This window comes from Hypanus sabinus, chromosome 4 (assembly GCF_030144855.1).
Source record: "Hypanus sabinus isolate sHypSab1 chromosome 4, sHypSab1.hap1, whole genome shotgun sequence".
In the NCBI taxonomy this organism is placed as follows: Eukaryota; Metazoa; Chordata; class Chondrichthyes; order Myliobatiformes; family Dasyatidae; genus Hypanus; species Hypanus sabinus.
In genome coordinates this window covers 100,206,823-100,229,512 of record NC_082709.1, presented here as the reverse complement: position 1 = coordinate 100,229,512, position 22,690 = coordinate 100,206,823, and the positions used below count along the sequence as shown (strand labels likewise).

Below are 22,690 nucleotides of genomic sequence, written 5' to 3'. Positions count from 1 at the left end.
TAGCACACGTGAAGGAGAGGCCTGCATACTCTAAAGGACCTCAGTCTCCTCAGGAAGTAGAGGCGACTCTGACCCTTCTTGTACACAGCTTCTGTGTTGGTGCTCAAGTCTGTCATCCAGATGCACCCCCAGTTACCTGTAGGTCTTCACCACATCCATGTCCTCACCATCAACAGTAACAGGGACAGTGCAGGCTTAGTCTTCCTAAAGTCCATCACCACCTCCTTTGTCTTACTGATGGTGAGCTGTAGATGATTCAGCTTGCACCATTTGACAAAGTCCTCCACTAGGGCTCTGTATTCATCCTCCTATTCCCCCCTTTATACATCTAGCTACTGCTGAGTTATCAGAGAATTTCTGCAGATGACATGACTCAGTGTTGTATCTGAAGTTGGTGGTAAACAGGAAGGGAGCCAATACAGCCCCCCGTGGGGCCCCAGTGCTGCTTATAGTCACGTCTGACACACAGCTCAGAAGTGTAGTCCATTATCCAGGATACAATGGAAGTGCCAACCTGCACTGAACGGAGCTTTTCCCCCAGCAATGAGGGCTGTATGGAATTGAAAGCACTTGAGAAATCAAAAAACTTTTGGAGCAGCACAGTTGTCTTAGTCTGTTACTAAAAGTGTTCCTCTGTTCAGCCAAGGTGGCAGGCAGAGGGTGAGAGACATTGTCTGGAATTGCCAGAATAAGTGTTCAGTCCCAGTCTCTATCTCCACCATCCTGTTGAGCACGCGATGCAGATTTCCGTCACTTTACGGGTGGAAAATGATTCTTCCTTGGATCATTTCTAATCCTCATGCTCATTGCCTTCTAGTTTTTGCACCTGTCCTGTGCAGTGTCCTAATTGTACATCTTCTCAGAGCCTCTATCAGGCTTCTCTGCCCCAAGGAAAACAATCCCTGCTTAGCTGAAACTGACCATGCCAAGAAGCATTCTGGTGAATCTCCTCTACACCCTGGACTGTTTGAAACATCCTTCCTACAGAGTAATGACATGTTCTGTGTCCAGAACACAAGGTGTGGTATGGTTCTCACCACCATTCAGGGCCCCAGACAGTTCTTCCAGGTGAGGCGACACTTCACCTGTGAGTCGGTTGGTGTGGTATACTGTGGCCTTCTATATATTGGTGAGACCCGACGCAGACTAGGAGACCGTTTTGCTGAACGCCTATGCTCTGTCTGCCAGAAAAAGCAGGATCTCCCAGTGGCCACACATTTTAATTCTACATCCCATTTCCATTTTGATATGTCTATCCATGGCCTCCTCTACTCTCAAAATGAATCCAAACTCAGGTTGGAGGAACAACACCTTATATACCGGCTGGGTAGCCTCCAACCTGATGGCATGAACATTGACTTCTCTAACTTCTGTTAATGCCCCTCCCCTTCTTACCCCATCCCTGATATACTTAGGTTTTTTTCTCACTCTGCCTGCTCTCCATCTCCCTCTGTTGCTGTCCTCCCCCTTTCTTTCTCCCTAGGCCTCCCGTCCCATGATCCTTTCCCTTCTCCAGCTCTGTATCCCTTTTGTCAATTACCTTTTCGACTCTCAGCTTCACCCCACCCTCTCTGGTCTTCTGTCATTTCGCATTCCCCCCCCCCCCCCCCTTTACTTTCAAATCTCTTACTATCTTTCCTTTCAGTTAGTCCTGATGAAGGGTCTTGGCCCGAAACGTTGACAGTGCTTCTCCCTATAGATGCTGCCTGGCCTGCTGCGTTCCACCAGCATTTTGTGTGTGCAGTATGATGACGTTTTAGAAAGTTGTAACATGACGTATTTGACGCCTTGGCAAAAGTGGGCAAGTATGCCACATCGCCACCGTGTGCTGCAACTTCATCGATCCTTGCATAGCAGAGACTGTCTGTCCCTAATACCATGGAGGCCAAACCATTCATTGCATGTGTTCTACTTTTATTAGCCCTCCCAGAGTACATTACTGAAAAGGATTAAATTCCATATGGCAAAATGATCCTCCTTGCAATGCCTCCAATTTTTGTTTCATCTCCAGAGTTACTAATCATACCTCCTGTGTTCCTATCATTTCCAGATCATTCATGTACGTAACAAACAGCTGTAGTGGTGTACTCAGTATGATTCCTGTAACACACCACTAGTCACAGTCTTCCAATCATGTTAAATTGTCCACCTTCAAAATTACTAATTAACCTTGCCTCATACAAAATTTAGAGTAAAATAACCAACCATCCAAAATTCAGTTAACTTTTTTTGTTGGAGAATGGCCCCTTTCTCATGGAAGTAACTACTGGATGGTGGCGAGTTTAGCATTAGATGTGGGCAACATTGTACTTCTAGTATCAAAGGGAAAAAATATTACATTGTTTGGACAAATTTGGGTTCAATTGAGGTAGTATGTCAATGATGTGTACAAAACTTTCATCTGCTAACCACCTAACAACTGTACTAGCTGCATCAATTTTCCATGTTCTTTCATTGAAAAATTCAGCTGGATTGGAGAAGCACCAAGTGCAACATAAAGAGATTGGTTAACACAACTGATTCTCAAGGGAGATTGAAAATCTGGGTGAGTGGTGCCACAACAACTTCTCACTCAATGTCAGCAAGACCAAGGAGCTGGTTATTGACTTCAAGAGGAGGAAGCTGGTGGTCCATGAGCCCAGTTCTCATTGAGGGATCAAAAGTGGAGAGGGTTAGAAACTTCAAATTCCTCTACGTTACCATTTCAGAGGACCTGCGTTGGGTCCAGCACACATGTACAATTACAAAAAAAGCACAGCAGCACTTCGCCTTCCTTACGAATTTGTGAAGATTTGGCATGACATCTAAAACTTTAACAAACATCCAAAGATGTGAGGTTGAGAGTATAATGACTGGTTGCATTACAGCCTGGAATGGAAACACCAATGTCTTTGAATGGAAAATTCTACAAAACGTAGTGGATACAGCCCAGTCCATTACAGTTAAAGCCCTCCCCGCCACTGAGCACATTTACATGGAGCGCTGTCGTAGCAAAGCAGCATCCATCATTAAAGACCCTCACCACCCATGATGTGCTTTCTTCTTGTTGCTGTTATCAGGAAGAAGATACAGAAGCCTCAGGACTCGCACCTCAACAGTTATTGCCCCTCAACCATTAGACTGTTGTGCCATTGAAGGTAACTTCACTCAACTTCACTGGCCCCATCACTGAACTGTTCCTACAGCCTCTGGACTCACTTCCAAGGACTCGTCAGCCCATTTTCTCAATTCTTATTGTTTGTTTATTTATTATTTTTTCTTTCTTTTGTATTTGCACATTTTGTTGTCTTTTGCACACTGGTTGTTTCTCCATCCTGTCTTTCATTAATTGTATTATGGTTCTTGGATTTACTGAGCATGCCCGCAAGAAAACAAATCTCAGTGTTTTATGGTGACATACATGTACTTTGATAAGAAATTTACTTCAAACTTTTGAACTTTAAATGAGGTCTTAGAGTAAACTTAAATGAAAACGTTGCCTTGAGGCCAGAAAGTATCAAGACATGGTAAGGGGTTGAAAAAAATACAGGTTCTATAAATCTTAAATGAAAGGAAATGCTGGAGATCAGGTGGCATCTGTAGAGAGAGGAACATCTAACATCTCAGGAAAATGACCTGATATACTAATTTTGTTGACTCTACTTAGGGGCTTCCTGACCTCCTGAGTGTCCTCAGCAATTTCCTATTTTTCTTTGCAGTGAAGGGTTAATTTTCCTGACTGATGGTGTTCCTCAGTGGTTCTTGTCTTCACTCAATGGCCACTTTATTAGATTATATATAAACGAGTTATTAACTTCAAACTTCATGCATAAGCACTCAAAGAGTTGAACTGCACGTGCATGTAATGAGAGCTGTATAACTCATGGTGGTTCCCCAGGGCACCACTGCTCAGTACAAGAGGACATGGCTTTAAGGTAGGGGGTGGGAAGTTCAAGGGGGATATTAGAGGAAGGTTTTTCACTCAGAGAGTGGTTGGTGTGTGGAATGCACTGCCTGAGTCAGTGGTGGAGGCAGATACACTAGTGAAGTTTAAGTGACTACTAGACAGGAATATGGAGGAAGTTAAGTTGGAGGGTTATATGGGAGGCAGGGTTTAAGGGTTGGTACAACATTGTGGGCCGAATGGCCTGTACTGTGCTGTTTTGTTCTTTGTTCATCTCCTTCTACCTTAGGCCACGAACTTGTCAATCACCCCTGCTGTGGACCACTTCTGCAAAGAAGGGATCCGTATGCTCCACCACCGCTGGACTAATTGTGTAAATGTAGGAGGGGACTATGTTGAAAAATAAATGTGCTAGGTTTTCTAAAATTGACGCCTTCTACCTTAAGCCACAAACTTATCAATCACCCCTCGTACCTGTATACCTGCTTGTTAATGAAAAAATCTAATCAGCCAATCATGTTCAGCAGCTCAATGCATAAAAACATGCAGACATGATGAAGAGGTTACGTTGTTGTTCAGACCAAACATCAGAGTGGGGGAGAAATGTGATCGAAGTGACTTTGAATAATTGTTGGTGACAGACAGGGTGGGCTGAATATCTCAGAAACTGCTGATCTCCTGGGATTTTTGCATTCAACATTCCCTAGAGTTTAGAGAATGGCACAGAAAAACATCCAGTGTGTGGCACCTGGGTTAATGAGGGAGGTCAGAGGAGAATAGCCGGACTGGTTTAAGCTGACAGGAAGGCTACAGTAACTCAAATAACCACGTGTTATAACAATCATGTCCGCCAGGGCATCTCTGAATGCACAACTTGTTCAAACTACAGAAGACTGCACTGGGTTCCACTCATGTACCTAATAAAGTGGCCACTGAGTGTATATGACACCATGGACATTGGAATGCAGTAGGAGCTTAGGAAATTTGCCAGTTATTTTGGTACTGCCATAACCAGTGAGCACGGTATGAGGTTGGAGAAGTTTGCTCTGGCTTTATTGTTACTGGAACATTGCATCGCACCTGATCACTGCTCTTTAGAACAGAAAAATTACAGAAGAGATTTACCAGGTTGTCTCTCAGACTGTAGGACTTCAGCTACGAGGTTTTACTGGGGAAACCATTCTCCTCAGCGGTGATGGAAATGAACTGGATTTCAACAGGTTTAGGTGAGATATATAGAACAGCTGTTTCCACTAGAACAGGGCTTCGAGAGCAAAGATGTAGGGAAAATGTGACAGAGCTTCTTTACTCAGTGATTGCTACTGACCTAGAACTGTCTCTAAAGATAATGAAAAGAAACATCAGAGATTTGAAAGGAAATTGAAATTAAACTAATTTGTCAGGGGAATGGGAACCAGAGTGATAGGGCTGAGGAAGGGGAAAACAGACATAAATCAAAGATAGTGTGCAACAGAGATGATAGAAAGGACAGACAGGAGGTGAGGCATAGTCACAGCCAGTGGCATGAGTTACAGGGCAAGAGAGGCGTGGTGCAGTTAAAACAGAAAGCAACAAATACTGGACTGAAAGTGTTGTGTTTGAATTCCCGCAGCATAAGAAATAAAAAGGATGATCTTGAAATTCAGCTACAGATTGGCAAGTACGATGTGGTCATCTCTGAAACTTGGCTAAAGGATGGCTGCCATTGGGAGCTGAACGTTCAAGGATATACGGTGTATCGGAAAGATAGGTTAGTAGGCAGAGAGGGTGTTGTGGCCCTGTGTATTAGAAGTAATATTAAATCATTAGAAAGGAAAGGATTGGAAGGTGTAGAGTCTCTGTGGGTTGAGTTAAGAAATGGCAGGGGTAAAAGGACCCTAATGGCAGTTGTATTCAGGCCTTCAAAGAGCAGCTGGGATGTGGATTACAAATTACAGCAGGAGATAGAAAAAGTGTGTCAGAAGGGCAACGTCATGATAATAGTTGGGGATTTTAACATCAAAGTGGATTGGGAAAACCAGGCCAATACTGGACCTCAAGAGAGAAAATTTGTAGAATGTCTAAGGGATGGTTTTTTAGAACAGCTTGTTGAGCCCACTAGGGGATTGTCTGTGCTGGATTGGGTGTTGTGCAATGATCTGGAGGTAATAAGAAAGCTTAAGGTTAAGGAATCCTTAGGGAACAGTGGACACAATATGATTGAGTTCACTTTGAAATTTGAGAAAAAGAAACTAAATTCTGACGTGTTGGTATTTCAGTGGAATAAAGGAAGTTACAGTGGCATGAGAGGGGAACTGGCCAAGGTTGACTGGAAAGAGACACTAGCAGGAAGGACAGCAGAGCAGATATGGCTGAAGTTTCTGTGAAAAATGAGGGAAATACAAGACAGATATATTCCAAAAGAAGAAATTTTCAAATGGAAGAAGGACGACAAGTGAAGTCAGAGCCAAAGTAAAAGCAAATAGGAAGTACAATAGGATTGGGAGGCTTTTAAAAACCTGCAGAAGGAAACTAAGAAGGTTATTAGGAAGGAAAAGATGGATTATGAAAGGAAGCTGGTGATTAATGTCAAAGAAGATACTAAAAACATTTTTAAGTATAAAAGGGTAAAAGAGAGTTGAGGGTAGATATAGGACCAATAGAAAATGATGCTGGAGATATTGTAATGAGAGATGCAGAGATGGCAGAGGAACTGAATGTGTATTTTGCATCAGTCTTCACAGTGGAAGACATCTGCAGTATACCAGACATTCAAGAGTGTCAGGGAAATGAAGTATATGCAGTGAAAATTATGATTGAGAAGGTGCTCAGGAAGCTTAATGGTCTGAGGGTGGATAAATCTCCTGGACCTGATGGTATGCACCTTTGGGTTCTGAAGGAAATAGCTGGAGGATTGCGGGGGTGGGGGGTTTAACAATGATCTTTCAAGAATCAAAAGATTCTGTAATTGTACCGGATGACTGGAAAATTGTAAATGTTACTCCGCTATTTAAGAAGGGTGGGAGGCAGCAATAAGGAAACTATAGACCTGTTAGCCTGACATCAGTGGTTGGGAAGTTGTTGGAATTGATTGTTAGGGATGAGATTACGGAGTTCCTGGAGGAACGTGACAAGATAGGCTAAAGCCAGCGTGGTATCCTGAAAGGAAAATCCTGCCTGACTAACTTACCGCAATTTTTTGAGGAAATTACAAGCAGGGTAGAGAAAGGAGATATAATGGATGTGATATACTTAGATTTTCAGAAGGACTTTGACAAGGTGCCTAACAGGGGCTGCTTAGCAAGAGAGTGGGAATAATGGTCCTATTCTGCTCATCAGAAGGCAGAGAGTAGGAATAAAGGGACCCTATTCTGGCTGGCTGCTGGTTACCAGTGGAGTTCCACAGGGGTCGGTGTTGGGACCGCTGCTCTTTACGATGTATGTCAATGATTTGGCCTATGGGATTAATGGATTTGTGGCTAAATTTGCCGATGATGCAAAGATAGGTGGAGGAGTAGGTAGTGTTGAAGAAACAGAGAGACTTAAATAGTTTAAGGGAATGGGAAACGAAGTGGCAAATGAAATACGATGTTGGAAAGTGTGCAGTCATGCACTTTGCAGGAAGAAATAAACAGGCAGACTATTTAGATGGGGAGAGAATTCAAAACACAGAGATGCAAAGGGACTTGGCTGTCCTTGTGCAGGATACCCTAAAGGTTAACCCTCCAGGTTAAGTCAGTGGTGAAGAAGGTGAATGAAATGGCATTCATTTCTAGAGGTATAGAATATAAGAGCAGGGATGTGATGTTGAGACTCTATAAGGCACTTGTGAGACCACACTTGGAGTATTGTGGGTTCTGGGCAGTTCTGGGCTCCTTATTTAGAAAGGATGTACTGACATTGTAGAGGGTTCAGAGAAGATTCACAAGAATGATTCCAGGAATGAAAGGTTTACCATATGAGGAATGTATGGCAGCTCTTGGGCTGTATTCAATAGACAATAGGTGCAGAAGTAGACCATTCGGCCCCTCGAGTCTGCACCGAACTGGAGTTCAGGAGAATGAGGGGGGATCTCATAGAAACATTCCAAATGTTAAAATGCCTGAGCAGGTTAGATATGGCAAGGTTATTTTCAATGGTAGGGGAGTCTAGGACAAGAGGGCATGACTTCAGGTTTGAAGGACGTTCATTTAGAACAGAGATGTGGAGAAATTACCTCAGTCAGAGGGGGGTAAATCTGTGGAATTTGTTGCCACGAGCCGCTGTGGAGGCCAAGTCATTGGGTGCATTTAAGGCAGAGATAGATGGGTTCTTGATTAGCCAGGGCATCAAAGGATATGAAGAAAAGGCAGGAGAGTGGGGTTGACTGGAAGAATTGGATCAACCATGATTGATTGGTGGAGCAGGCTCAATGGGTGAAATGGCCTACTTCTGCTCCTCTATAACCATATAACAATTACGGCACGGAAACAGGCCATCTCAGCCCTTCTAGTCAGTGCTGAATTCTTACTCTCACCTAGTCCCACCAACCTGCACTCAGCCCATTTCTTTCATGTCCATATACCTATCCACATATAGGATATATATGCATATATCTCTTGTGGAGAATAAGCTTCCTTTGCTGTAGAGGTGGACCAGATGACTGGGGCAGCATGGATTGCTGTGCTGACTTTGTGACTCTCTAGAAGGAGCCTGTTTCCTTCACTGACTGTGGACACACAGTGGCACCGCTGGTAGAATCACTGTCTCACAGTTCCAGAGATGTGGGTTCAGTCCTGACTGTGTGGGATTTCTGCCCACATTTCCAAAACTTCTGGGTTGGTAGGTTGATTGGCTCCTGTAACTTACTCTAGTGCATGCATGGGTGAATGGTAGAATCTGGGTTGGGTGATGGGAATGCATTGAGAATGAAACAGGGCTGATCTACGTGGATACCCGAGTACAGATTTGGTGGGCCGGAGAGCCTGATCTGACTCTACCTTTGCCCAGTCTCTCTGAAGGTTTGGTCTCTCCAGGATTGCTTTATTTCTTAAAATATTCCTTCTCCAAGTTCCTGTTTTATGCTTTGCCCGGCACTGTGACTACTGTCCGTGGTGACCCTATAACACCCTTTTATTATTTATAAATTTGCAAAACACAGCAGCATTGTAACGTTGCAGCAAAATGGAATGCTGTAACACCATTCTTCCACAGAATGATGGCTTGGCACTGATATGGCAATGTGATAGAGTGGCATTGCTTTAGGTGTAATGCAGCAGTGGGGAAATCAAACTGAGGGGTAAGGGTAGGGTTATTGTATTCATCATTGGCTTGATGGTAAGAAGTAGAGTGAGAGTCAGAGGTTGTTGGTTGGACTGGAGGCCTGTAACTAGTGGTGCACTGGGGCTTGGTGCTGACAACTTTGTTGCTTGTCATTTATATGAACGATTTGGATGTGAATGTCCAGTAAGTGTGCATGATATTAAAATGGGTGATAACATAGACAGTGAAGAAGACTATTAAGTATTCCGTTCTTGATCAGCTAGGTAAGGGTGTAAACGTGCTTCAGTTTGAACAAGTGTGAAATGGTGCATTTTGGAAAGTCGGACCAGGGTAGGAGTTTGCAAGTGAATGGTAGGGGCCTGGGGGAGCATAATGGAACTGAGAGATAAAGGTGTTCAAGTGCATTGAAAATAGTATCACAGGGAAATGGGCTGGTGAAGAGGGCACGCTAGCCCTCATTAGTCATGGCACTGAGTGTAAGGGTGGAGCATTATGCTGCAGATATACAAGGTGTTGGTGAGACCATATTTGTTGCATTGGGTACGTTTTGGTCCTGCAAATTCTGTGAGGGCATGACTCAGTTTTACTTGTCTTTTTTTTTAGTATTTTTTGGGCTCAGAGCGGGCGGGGGGGGGGGGTTGGAGGGGTCAGATTAGTGTTTCAGGAATGTGGGGGAATTAGAGGCCAGAATTAGCGTTTCTTCGGCGTGGGGGAGTTAGAGGGTCAGATTAGGTTTTAGAATCAGGAATGTGAGGGAATTAGAGGGTAAGATTAGTGTTCTTTTGGCTCAGAGTGGGAGTTAGAGGGTTCAGAATAATGTTTTAGGAACAGGAATGTGGGGGAATTACAGGGCAGGATTAGTGTATTCTGGGCTCAGGGGAGTTAGGGAGTCTGATTTCAGGAATCTGGGGGAATTACAGGGCAGGATTAGTGTATTCTGGGCTCAGGGGAGTTAGGGAGTCTGATTTCAGGAATGTGGGGGAATTACAGGGCAGGATTAGTGTATTCTGGGCTTGGGGGAGTTAGGGAGTCTGATTTCAGGAATGTGGGGGAATTACAGGGCAGGATTAGTGTATTCTGGGCTCAGCGAATTTAGGACACGTTTCGGAACATGCTTCTGGAAAGGGGGGTGGGGGTGAGCAGCCAGAAGTCGTGGTACATTTTGGTACCAATGACATAGGAAGGAAACAGTCCTGAGAACAGAATACAGGCAGTTAGGAGGGAAGCTGAGAAGTAGGACCTCAAAGGTAGCAATCTCAGGGCTGCTGCCTGTGCCATGCGATGCTGAGGATAGGAATAGAATGAGGTGGCAGATAAATGTATGGCTGAAGGATTGGAGCAGTGGACAGGGATTCAGTGGGCAAGATTACTAGAGCTGTTGGGAGTGGTTTGAACTAATATGGTAGGAGGATGGGAACCAGTATGATAGAGCTGAGGATGAGCCAGCAGATTTACAAGTAGACGATGGGTGTAACATGAGTGTGAGGAAGGACAAGCCAAACATTGGGTACAAATGTAGATGGAGCAAGGAGTTAAATTGAACCACAGAGGCAACATTCAAAAGGGCGAAGAATACAGGGCTGACGGTGCTGTATTTAAATGCATGTGTATTCGGAATAAGATGGATGAACTTGTGAGTCAGGGTCAGAGAATGTTCAGTCTTTCTGGGTGGAGTTAAGAAATTGCAAGGGTAAAAAAAAACATAATGGAAATCGTTTATAGGCCTCCAAGTAGTAGCCATGGCAGAGATGACAATACAGCAGAGGTGGTGGAAGTTTCTGGAAATAGTTCACAAGGCGCAGGATGGATAGGTCCCACAGAAGAAGTTGTTCTCAAATGGCTGGGCTAGGCAACCATGGCTGACAAGGGATGTTAAGGACTGCATAAAAGCCAAGGAAAGGGTATATAAAGTAGCAAAAGTGAGTGGGAAGCTGGAAGATTGGGAAGCTTTTAAAATCCAACAAAAGGCAACTAAAAAAGCTATAAGAAGGGAAAAGATGAAATATGAGGGTAGAATGGCCAATAATATAAAGCAGGGTACCAAAGGTGTTTTCAGTTATATTAAGAATAAAAGGGAGGTGAGAGTTGAGATTGGACCACTGGAAAATTATGCTGGTGAGGTAGTAATGGGGACAAAGAAATGGCAGATGAGCTTTATGGGTAGTTTGGCTCAGTATTCACTGTGGAAGACATTAGCAGTGTGCCAGAGGCCCATGAGTGTCAGGAAACAGGAGTGAGTGCAAAGGAAAAAGTGTGAGGTAAAGTCAATGGTCTAAAGGTGGATAGACCAGACTGACTACACCCCAGAGTCCTGAGAGACCTGAAGAGATAACAGATGCATTGGTCATGATCTTTCAAGAAACACTCAATTTTGGCATGGTCCGGGAAGACTGGAAGATTGCAAATGTCATTCCACTCTTTAAGAAGGGAGGAAGGCAAAAAAGAGGAAATTATAGGCCAAATAGTCTAACCTCAGTGGTTTGGAAAGTGTTGGAGTGTGTTATTAAGGATGAGGTTTTGAGGTACTTGGAGACTAATGATAAAATAAGTCAAAGTCAGCACGGTTTCTGTAAAGGGAAATCTTGCCTGACAAATCTGTTAGAATTCTTCGAATAAGTAACAAGCAGGGTGGACAAAGGAGAGGGAGTGAATGTCATTTACTTGGATTGTCAGAAAGCATTTGATAAGGTGCCACACATTTGACTGCTTAACAAGTAGAATCCTATGGCAATACAAGAAAGATACTGGCATGGATAAAGGAATGGCTGACAGACAGGAGGCAGTGAGTAGGAGTAAAAGGCCCCTTTTCTGGTTGGCTGCTAGTGGTGTTTCTCAGGAGTCAGTATTGGGACCGTTACTTTTCACATTGTTTGTCAACGATTTAGGTAATGGAACTGATGGCTTTGTGGCAAAGTTTGTGGATGATACAATGATAGGTGGAGGGGTTGATAGATTGGCAAAAATGTGGCAGATGGAATACAGTGTTGGGAAATGTGTGATAATGCATTTTGGTATAAGGAACAATAGTGCGAACTATTATCTAAATGGAGAGAAGCTTCAAACATCAAAGGTGTAAAGGGACTTAGGAGTCCTCTTGCAAGACTCTCAGAAAGTTAATTTGTAGGATGAGTCTGTGGTAAAGAAGGCAAATGCAATATTGGCATTTATTTCAAGAGGAATAGAATATAAAAGCAAGCAAATAATGCTGAGCTTTCATAAGACGCTAGTCAGGCCGCACTTGAAGCATTGACAACAGTTTTGGACCCCCATATCTTAGAAAGGATGTGCTGTCATTGGAGAGAGTCCAGAGGAAGTCCACAAGGATGATTCCGGGAAGGACTAAATAGGGTGGATGTGGGGAGGATGTTTCCTATGGTGGGGGTATCCAGAACTAGAGGGCACAGACTCAAAATTGTTTGGTGACCATTAAGAATAGAGGGAAGGAGGAATTCTTTTAGCCAGAGAGTAGTGAATCTTCTGGATGCTCTGTCACAGACTATGTTGGAAGCCAAGCGTTTGGGTATATTTAAGATGGAAGTTGATTGTTTCCGGATTGGTCAGGGCACCAAAGAATACCTCAATGGGCTGAATAGCCTAACTCTGCTATACATATATAGTGTGTGTGTATATATATATATATACATATGTGTGTGTGTGTGTGTGTGTGTATTTGTACTGTATATGTAAAAAATGTAGTTAGTGTTCATGGGTTCATTGTCCATTCATAAATCCGATGGCAGAGGGGAGAAGCTGTTCTGAAAACATTGAGTATGTGTCTGTAGGCTCATGTACCACCTCCTTGATAGCAGAAATGAGAAGAGGACATGTCCTGAGTGATAGATGCTGCCTTTCTGAAGATGTCCTCAATGCTGGGGAGGCGAGTGCCCATGATGGAGCTGGCTGTATTGGTGACTTTCTCAGCTTTTTGCAATCCCGTGCAGTGGCCCCTCCAGACCAGACAGTGATGTAGCCAGTCAGGACACTCTCCATAGTGCATCTGTAGAAATTTGATCATGTCTTTGGTGACAGACCAAGTCTCCTCAAACTCCGAATGAAATACTACTGCAGTCATGCCATGTTTGTAATTGCATCAATATGTTGGGTCCCGGATAGATCTTCAGAGACGCTGACACGCAGAAACTTGAATCTGCTCACCCTTTCCAGCGCTGATCTCTTGATGAGGACTGGTGTGTTTTCCCTCTTCTGCTCCTTCCGTAATTAATTCCTTAGTCAACTCTGACTCTAAGAAGTTCAAGTTAAATTGAGTGGAAACAAATCTCTCAACACTCTGCCAGCTGTTTTGAGATATTTAGAGGGAGGCAAGTATTATTTCACCCATGATGACACCATTCCCAAATGTTCAATTTTGGTAACTCCCCTGTTTTCTTTTGCGCAATGACTTTCAGGTGCTGGTGTTTTATCATCACCCGATGGCATATGACTTCCCCTTCCTCTGGCCCGGACATCATATCCCAGCACCCTGGGCAAATACCACCGATGCTCAGAAACTGGTACAGTTCCTGGAGACAACCCTGAGTGAGCGGGCAAAGCGCGGGACCTTCCATGTCTCACAGGCCATCTTGACTCCACAAGCCAAAACCGTCATCCGGGGATTGATTGGTGGACTACGAGACTCTCTGGTTGTGAGGTTGGCTTTAATCATCTTTTTGGTGCTCACATTAATTGTTCTGTTCTGTATTACAAGGAAAATAAGCATCGTATAGTAGTGATGCAGGTCTTTCAACTCACTGTCTCCATGCTGACTATCAGGTTCTGGTTTGTACTAAACAAATTTCCCAGCTCTCAACCCTCAGCCCTCTGTTCCTTGGTAATTCAATGCTTGTCGAGATGCTTCACAGACCCCTGATGCACCACAATTCAGCAAAGCTTCCCACTGGTATAAAGAATCCTCCAAACATCTTTACTCTTACCCCAAACCTCCTCTCTTTGGTTTTGGACACCTCTGTCATGGGGTAAGGTCTCCAACCATCCATAGAATCCATGTCTTAAATAATTTTGAACTTTAATAAGTCTCCCTTTAGTCTCCTTTGTTCTAAGGAAAATATATCTAGTCTCTCCTCATAACTGAAATTTTCCATCACAAGCAACATCCTGGAGAATCTCCTCTGCACCTTCTCCAGTACAACCACATCCTTCTAGTGGTTTGGTGACCAGAAATGCACACAGTATTTCATCTGTTGCCTCATCAGTTGTATGATAATGTCTGTCTCTCTTGTATTCTGTACCTCAGCTAATTAATGCAAATATTTTTCATCACCTTAAATACCCGTGTTATTATTTTCAAGGTAATTGGGACCAGTCCATCAAAGTCTCTCTGTTCCTCAGTATTCCCTATGATCTAAGCATTCATAGTGTATATTCTACCCTCATTAGTGCAGTCAAAATGCATAACCTCACACAGGGTAAACGGAGTGAGCTACCAAAAGAAAGGATTGACATACAATTGCGTCATTTCAAAGACCTGTGGATAGGTACATCGATAGGAAAGGTTCAGAGAGGTAATGAATAAACTCGGGCAAATGGGACGAGCTTCGTTAGGCAACGTAGAAAGACTTGAAGGGATAAACCATTGCTTTACTCAATATCATCCTCTCACCTTAGACAATCCTCATTACTCACAACATCATCACCACCAGCACCATTTCCATACCACCCGAAAACTGACTGTGTATATTTCTTATTTCATATCCTAAGTATGAACGTAATTAACAATAATAAGCATCATTCCCTGTGGTGCATCTCTGGTCACAAACTTCCAGTCACAGAAGCACCCTCTAAGTCCTATTAAAAGGCAATGTTGGGTCCCATTTGACAAGTCATTGTATCTCATCAGCTCTAACCTGTTAGACCCTGTGTGTCGAAGGTTTTACTAAGTCCATGTAGGCTATATCTCCTGCACTACCTCCATCAATAGACATTGCTACCTATCTGGAAAAAATTCATCAAATAGAAAATCCATCTGACAAAGCCCTGCTAACTGTTCCTAATTAATCCTTGGCTCTTAAAGTGCACATTAGTGAAGTATTAACATCAATTTCTCCATCTTCCAGTAGCCACTCCCCTCTGTTCCCTGCTCTCCTTGCCTTTGTTTTCCCTGCAGTTTATGCAGTCCTGGGTAGGTCTGTAGTCTAGTGTAGTTTTTTTTGTGTTGTTTTTACGTAGTTCAGTCTAGTTTTTGTACTGTTTCATGTAACACCATGGTCCTGAAAAATGTTGTCTAGTTTTTACTGGGTACTGTATCAGCAGTTATGGTCGAAATGACAATAAAAAGTGACTTGACTTGACTTACTCCTCTTGCCCTTTACTCCTTCTCTTGCCCTCACCCTGTCCTCAAAACTTGCCAAACATTTACCCCTTCCATCTGCTACCCCACATCTTTCCCTTCATTTCATGATCCACTATCCTCTCCGCCTTGCTTTTCACATCATTCCCTTTCTCATCCTCTGCCACCATCCAGCCTTCCCCCTTCACCTGGATCTACCTATCACCTACCAGCTCATGCTCTTCCCCATCCCTGCACCCATTGATTCTGACTTCTAACTGCTTCCTTTCTTCTTCTGATGAAGAGCCCACAAAACCCAGCTCTTCATTTCCATCTGCAGAAGCTGCTGAGTTCCTCCAACAGTTTGTGTGTTGTTCCAGATTTCCAGCATCTGCCGTTAGTTCTCCCTGTATCCATTAGATGGAATGCAAGCCATTAATAAAACAAGATGGGAAAATAAAGGATCAAATGCCTTCACCATCTGTAACAAGAGGAGGTCATGCACTGTTTGTGGCCTTTCCGTGGTACAGATAGGAAACAGAAACAATCCTGTGTAGGAAATATTTTGACACTGATATTTTGAGGCAGGAGTGCATTCTCAAGCTCATCACTGAGTGACGTTATGTTGATATTTTGTAAACACTATAAATATATATCAGGATATATATTTATGTGAAGAGCAAGGGGATAAGACGTGAAAGAATAGGACCTATCAAGTGTGACAGTGGGAAGATGTATATGAAACCGGAGGAAGTAGCAGAGGTACTCAAAGAATACTTTACTACATTATTCATTATGGAAAAGGATCATGGTGATTGTAGTGATGACTTGCAGCGGACTGAAAAGTGAGAGCATGTGGATATTAAGGCTACTGTGGGAGGCGAGGGAGGAGATTACTGAGCCTCTGGTGATGATGTTTGCATCATCAATGGGGACGGGAGAGGTTCCCGAGGATTGGAGGGTTGCAGATGTTGTTCCCTTATTCAAGAAAGTGAGTAGAGATAGCCCAGGAAATTATAGGCCAGTGAGTCTTAACTCAGTGGTTGGTAAGTTGATGGAGAAGATCCTGAGAGGCAGGATTTATGAACATTTGGAGAGGTATAATATGATTAGGAAAAGTCAGCATGGCTTTGTCAAGGGCAGGTCGTGCCTTACGAGCCTGATTGAATTTTTTGAGGATGTGAATAAACGCATTGATGAAGGAAGAGCAGTAGATGTAGTGTATATGGATTTCAGCAAAGCATTTGATAAGGCATCCCATGCAAGGTTTATTGTGAAAGTAAGGAGGCATGGGATCCAAGGGGACATTGCTTTGTGGATCCAGAACAGGCTTGCCCACAGAAAGCAAAGGATGGTTGTAGACAGGTCATATTCTGCATGGAGGTCAGTGACCAGTGGGTCCCTATCTGTTCTGGGACCCTTACTCTTTGTGATTTTTGTATTTGACCTGGATGAGGAAGTGGAGGAATGGGTTAGTAAATTTGCTGATCACACAAAGGTTGGGGGTGTTGTGGATAGTGTGGAAGACATGAGGTTGCTTTGGCAGTCAAGGTGAAGGATAATCCAAAGAGCTTCTACAGGTATATTAATAGCAAAAGAATAGTAAGGGATAAAATGGGTCCTCTTGCAGATCAGAGTGGTTGGCTCTGTATGGAACCAAAATAAATGGGGGAGATCTTTTTGCGTCTGTATTTACTAAGGAAACTGGCATGGAGTCAACGGCAATAAGGCAAACAAGTAGTGAGGTCGTGGAACCTATACAGATTGAAGAGGAGGAGGTGCTTGCTGTCTTGAGGCAAATCAGAGTAGATAAATCCCCTTGGACCTTGAAGGAGACTAGTGTTGAAATTGCAGGGACCCTGGCAGATATATTTAAAATGACTGTACCTATAGGTGAGGTGCCGGAGGATTGGAGGATAGCTCAGGTTGTTCCATTGTTTAAAAAAAGGCTCTAAAAGTAATCCAGTATATTATAGGCCGGTAAGTTTGATGTCAGCAGTAGGTAAATTATTGGAAGGAGTACTAAGAGATAGGATCTACAACTATTTGGATAGACAGGATAGAGAGTCAACACGGCTTTGTGCCTGGTAGATCATGTTTAACAAATCTGTTAGAGTTTTTCGAGGACGTTACCAGGAAAGTGGATGAAGGGAAGGCAGTGGATGTTGTCTACATGGACTTCAGTAAGGCCTTTGACAAGGACCTGCATGGGAGGTTAGTTAGGAAGATTCAGTCGCTAGGTATACATGGTGAGGTAGTAAATTGGATTAGACATTGGTTCAATGGGAGAAGTCAGAGAGTGGTAGTGGAGGATTGCTTCTCTGAGTCGAGGCCTGTGACTAGTTGTGTGCCACAGGGATCAGTGCTAGGTCTATCGTTATTTGTCATCTATACCAATGATCTGGATGATAATGTGGTAAATTGGATCAGCAAATTTGCTGGTGATACAAAGATTGGAGGTGTAGTGAACAGTGAGGAAGGTTTTCAAAGCTTGCAGAGGGATCTGGACCAGCTGGAAAAATGGGCTGAAAAATGGCAGATGGAGTTTAATACAGGCAAGTGTGAGGTATTGCACGTTGGATGGAAAAACCAAGGTAGAACATGCAAGATAAATGGTAGGGCATTGAGGAATGCAGTAGAACAGAGAGATCTAGGAATACAGATAGAAAATTCCCTAAAAGTGGCGTCACAGGTAGATAGGGTCATAAAGAGAGCTCTTGGTACATTGGTCTTTATAAATCAACGTATTGAGTATAAGAGTTGAAATGTTATGGTGAGGTTGTATAAGGCATTGGTGAGGCCGAATTTGGAGTATTGTGTGCAGTTTTGGACACCAAATTACAGGAAGGATATTAATAAGGTTGAAAGAGTTCAGAGAAGGTTTACAAGGATGTTGCCGGGACTTGAGAAACTGAGTTACAGAGAAAGGTTGAATAGGTTAGGACTTTATTCCCTGGAGCGTAGAAGAATGAGGGGTGATTTGATAGAGGTGTATAAAATTATGATGGGTATAGATAGAGTGAATGCAAACAGGCCTTTTCCTCTGAGGCCAGGGGAGAAAAAAATCAGTGGTCATGGGTTAAGGGTGAAGGGGGAAAAGTTTAAAAGGAACATTGGGGGGGGGCGTTTCTTCACACACAGAGTGGTGGGAGTGTAGAATGTGCTGCCAGATGAAGTGGTAAATGCAGGCTCACTTTTAACATTTAAGAAAAACTTGGACAGGTACATGGATGAGAGGTGTATGGGGGGATATGGGCCAGGTGCAGATCAGTGGGACCAGGCAGAAAAATGGTTCAAGAAGGGCCGAAAGGCCTGGTTCTGTGCTGTAATGTTCTATGGTTCTAATGCATCCTTCCTGTAATGGGGCAACCAGAACTGAACACAATATTCCAAGTATAATCTAACCAGGGTTTTATAAAGTTGCAACAATACCACATGGCTCTTGAACTCTATCTCCTGATTTATGAAGACCAACACACCGTATGACTTCCAACTTGTGCAACAACTTTGAGGGATCTATGGACCCCTCACCACAAGATCCCTCTGCTCTTTCGTCCTGCCAGGATTCCTGCCATAAACCCTGTATTCTGCCTTCAAACTTGACCTTCCAAAGTGAATCACTTCACACTTCTCCATACTGAATTCCATCTGAAACCTCTCAGCCCAGCTCTGCATCCCATTGTATCCAATATACAATATACTGTCCATAACTCCAGCAACAAAATCATCTACAAAGTTACTAACCCACCCTTCCACTTGCTCATCCAAGTCATTTATAAAAATTACACAGAGCATGGGTCCCAGAACAGATCCCTGTGGAACACCACTGTTCACTGACCTCCAGGCAGAATACAGCCACCCTCTGTCGTCTGTGGGCAAGCCAGTTCTGAATCCACACAGCCAAGTTTCCCTGGATCTGATGCCTCCTGACTTTCCACATGAGCCTACCATGGGGAACGTTATCAAATGTTTCACTGAAATATATGTATATGTACAACACATCCACTGTTCTACTTTCATCACTGTGCTTTGTCAGATCCTCAAAGAATTCAATCAGTGAGGCATGACCTGCCCCTCACCAAACCATGTTGACTATTGCTGTAATCTCTCTCTAAGAATGCTGTCCAATAATTTTCCCACCACTGAAGTAAGACTCACTGGTCTATAATCCCTAGAGTTATCTCTACTCCCTTCCTTGCACAATGGAATAATGTTTGCAAACCACCTGTGGCTAGTGAGGATGCTGAATGTCATTGCCAAAGGCTCAGCAATCTCTTCCCTTGTTTCAGTCACTTCCTGGGTTCCCTTTAGCCCTGCAATCCTACCTATGCTAATGCCCTCTGGTCCTAGTCTCTCCTACTACTGCAAGCACTCTCTTCATGTCCTCTCTTTCCAGGCCTTTCAATACTATGGGGGGCTTCCCTGAGGTGACTGTCGGTATCCTTGGCAACATACCTCACTGCCAGATCTTTCAAATGTCAAGGCCTTGCCGGACTGGTGATGAGAAGAGCTGTCGCAGTCAGGTTCTCCATGGACAGTCTGAGTCTCTGTCCCACCAGACTCAGCACCTGAGGTTGCATAGTGTTGATGAGATTAATATCTGTCTCCTGCTGGAGTTTGTATTCTCCAAGTTCCTTGTCCAGGTTCATACCAGTCAACTGTGCAACAGAGGGCTCTCTGATCCATGTGTTGTTCCCAAGATCACACCAAAATGTATATTAAGTATGAGTGGAAATCCATCAACTCAATGAAAAGCACAGTTTTCCAGCTTGCACTGCCTCAAGAAGCTGTATTTGTCATCAGGGATCCCCACAGTCCTGGCCCATGCCCTCTGCAGGCTGCCACTGTGAAGCAGCAGGTACAAAGCCCGAGGTCCCATGTCATCGTTTCAGGAACAGTTACTTCCCTTCAACCATCAGGTTCTTGAACTGACCTGCACAACTGAAACCTCAGCTCAGCAACAGAGACTACCGACCACCTCTCATTTCAATGAATTTGTCTTTGATGTGTCTTTGTTTCTTTTGCACCCAGGTCTTGCACAGTTTTATTTCTCTTTCTCTTTTTCTCTGTCTGTCTGTCTCTGTCTCTGTCTCAGTCTCCCTCGGTTTCAGCTGATCTGGAACATCTGATGATTGAAAGTGATCCATTTTAACTGCCGAGGGAGCATTCCTGGTAGCAGTGTACATTCCATGCCTGCCCAATATCAGCAGGCCCTGGAGGAGCAGAGCACTGTAACCAGCCATCATGAAGCGGTGGACCCTGGTGCCTTCCCTATCATTGCAGGGGGTTTCAGCTGAGGACCTTTAACCCACTACCGCTAACGTCCATCACCTGTGAAACCAGAGGAGCCAACACACTTGACCACTGTTACAGTGCCATCCCATGCCTGCACTTGGACAAGTCCTACCACCTGGCTGTACTTTTATTCCTGGAGACCGAGGATCGTGAGGGTCTGGTCAGGGGAAGGGGTGGAGTCCCTACAGGACTGCTTTGAATCAGTGGACCGGACAATATTCAGGAATTCATCTTTGAATCTGAATGAATATGCCACAGTGGTCGCTGATGAGTGTGAACCTTCGAGAGCATACTGGATTTCCCCAGAGCAGAAGCTGTCGATGATCCAGGAGGTTCACAGTCTACTGAGGGCTAGATCTGTATCCTTTGATCCAGAATGATACAAGCAGTCCAGTTACAATCTACAGAAGGCAATTTAAAAAGCAAAAAACAATTCCAATTGAAGTTAGAGACAGCATTGGATGCAGGGTCTGCAGGCCATTACTTCCCACAAAGCAAAACCTAACATCATGAATGACTATGATGTTTCTCTCCCAGATGAGCTCAATGCCTTTTATGCACACTTTGAAAAGGAGAATAAAACCATATCTCTGCAAAATTCCCTGCAGCACCTGGTGACCCTGTGGTCTCTGCCTTGGAGGCCGATGTCAGGTCGTCTTTCAAAAGGGTGAACCCTGGTAAGGTGAAAGCCCCTGATAGTATACCTGCTTGGCTCAAAGCCTGTGTCAACCAACTGGCGGGGTGTTCAGGGACATCTTCAATCTCTCACTGTTGCAGTCGGAGGTTCCCACCTGCTTCCGAAGAGTGTCTATCATACCAGTGCCAAGAAGAGTAGTGTGAGCTGTCTCAATGACTGTCGCCCACGTGCACTCATATCTACTGTGATGAAAAGCTTTGAGAGTTTGGTCACAGCCAGTATTAGCTCCTGCCTGAGTAAGGACCTGGACCCACTGTGATTGCCTACCACCACAATAGGTCTACAGCAGATGCAATCTAACTGGCTGTCCACGTGGCCTGGACTATTTGGACAACAGCAATACCTACCTCAGGCTGCTGTTTATTGATTAGCACCATCATACCCTTAGTGCTATTCAAAATGTTTTAAAACCTGGGCCTCCATAACTCCATCTGCAACTGGATCCTGCGATTCCCCATTAGGAGACCACGATCAGTGCAAATTAGAAATAACACCTCCACCTCACTGACAATCAACATTAGTGCTCCTCAGCGAGGTGCTTAACCCACTGCTCTACTCTGTCTACACTCACGACTGCGTGGCTACACACAGCTCCGACACTATTTATAAATTACCGATGACAGAACCTCAGACAGGGACAAGAAGGTGTACAGTAGCAAGACAGATCAGCTGGTGGAGTGGTGTCACAACAACCTTGCACTCATTGTCAGGAAAACCAAGGAATTGACTGTTGACTTCAGGAAGGGGAAATCGAGGGTCACACACTAGTCTTCACTGAGCGATTAGCAGTGGAAAAATAAATAGTTTCAAGCTCCTGGGTGTTATCATCTCTGATGATCTATCCTGGGCCCAAAATATTGATGCCATTATGAAGAATGCACACCAGCAGTTGTAGTTCATTAGGAGTTTGAGGACATTTTGTATGTCACCAAAACCTCTAGCAAATTTCTACAGATGTACCACGGAGAGCATTTTAACTGGCTGCAGCTAAGTCTAATATGGAGGGCCCACTGCACAGGATTGGAAAAAACAGCAGAGAGTTGCAAACTCAGCCAGCTTCATCACAGCCTTCCCAGCATCAAATACATATTCAAAAGGTGATACATCAAACAGGCGGCATACATCAGTAAGAACCCCCGTCACCTAGTACCATCAGCCCTCCTTATCCACGGATTCCTTATGCGCAGATTCAACCAACCGCGGATCGGGAAAACCCGGAAGTTCTCTCTCCAGCACTCGTTGCTTGAGCATGTACAGACTATTTTTTCATGCCATTATTCCCTAAACAATA

The 22,690-nt window shown here is 44.0% G+C and overlaps 1 protein-coding gene across 2 annotated transcripts in view; it reads left to right on the top strand.

The window, feature by feature from the left end:
* The window catches only part of plcxd2 (phosphatidylinositol-specific phospholipase C, X domain containing 2), a 43,506-nt gene that overhangs the window by 16,413 nt on the left and 4,403 nt on the right, over positions 1-22,690 (top strand). For both annotated transcript variants that reach the window (XM_059967719.1, XM_059967720.1), the window contains exon 3: positions 13,531-13,772. In XM_059967719.1, the coding sequence (XP_059823702.1) occupies positions 13,531-13,772 (242 nt within the window). The remainder of the gene's footprint in view (positions 1-13,530; positions 13,773-22,690) is intronic.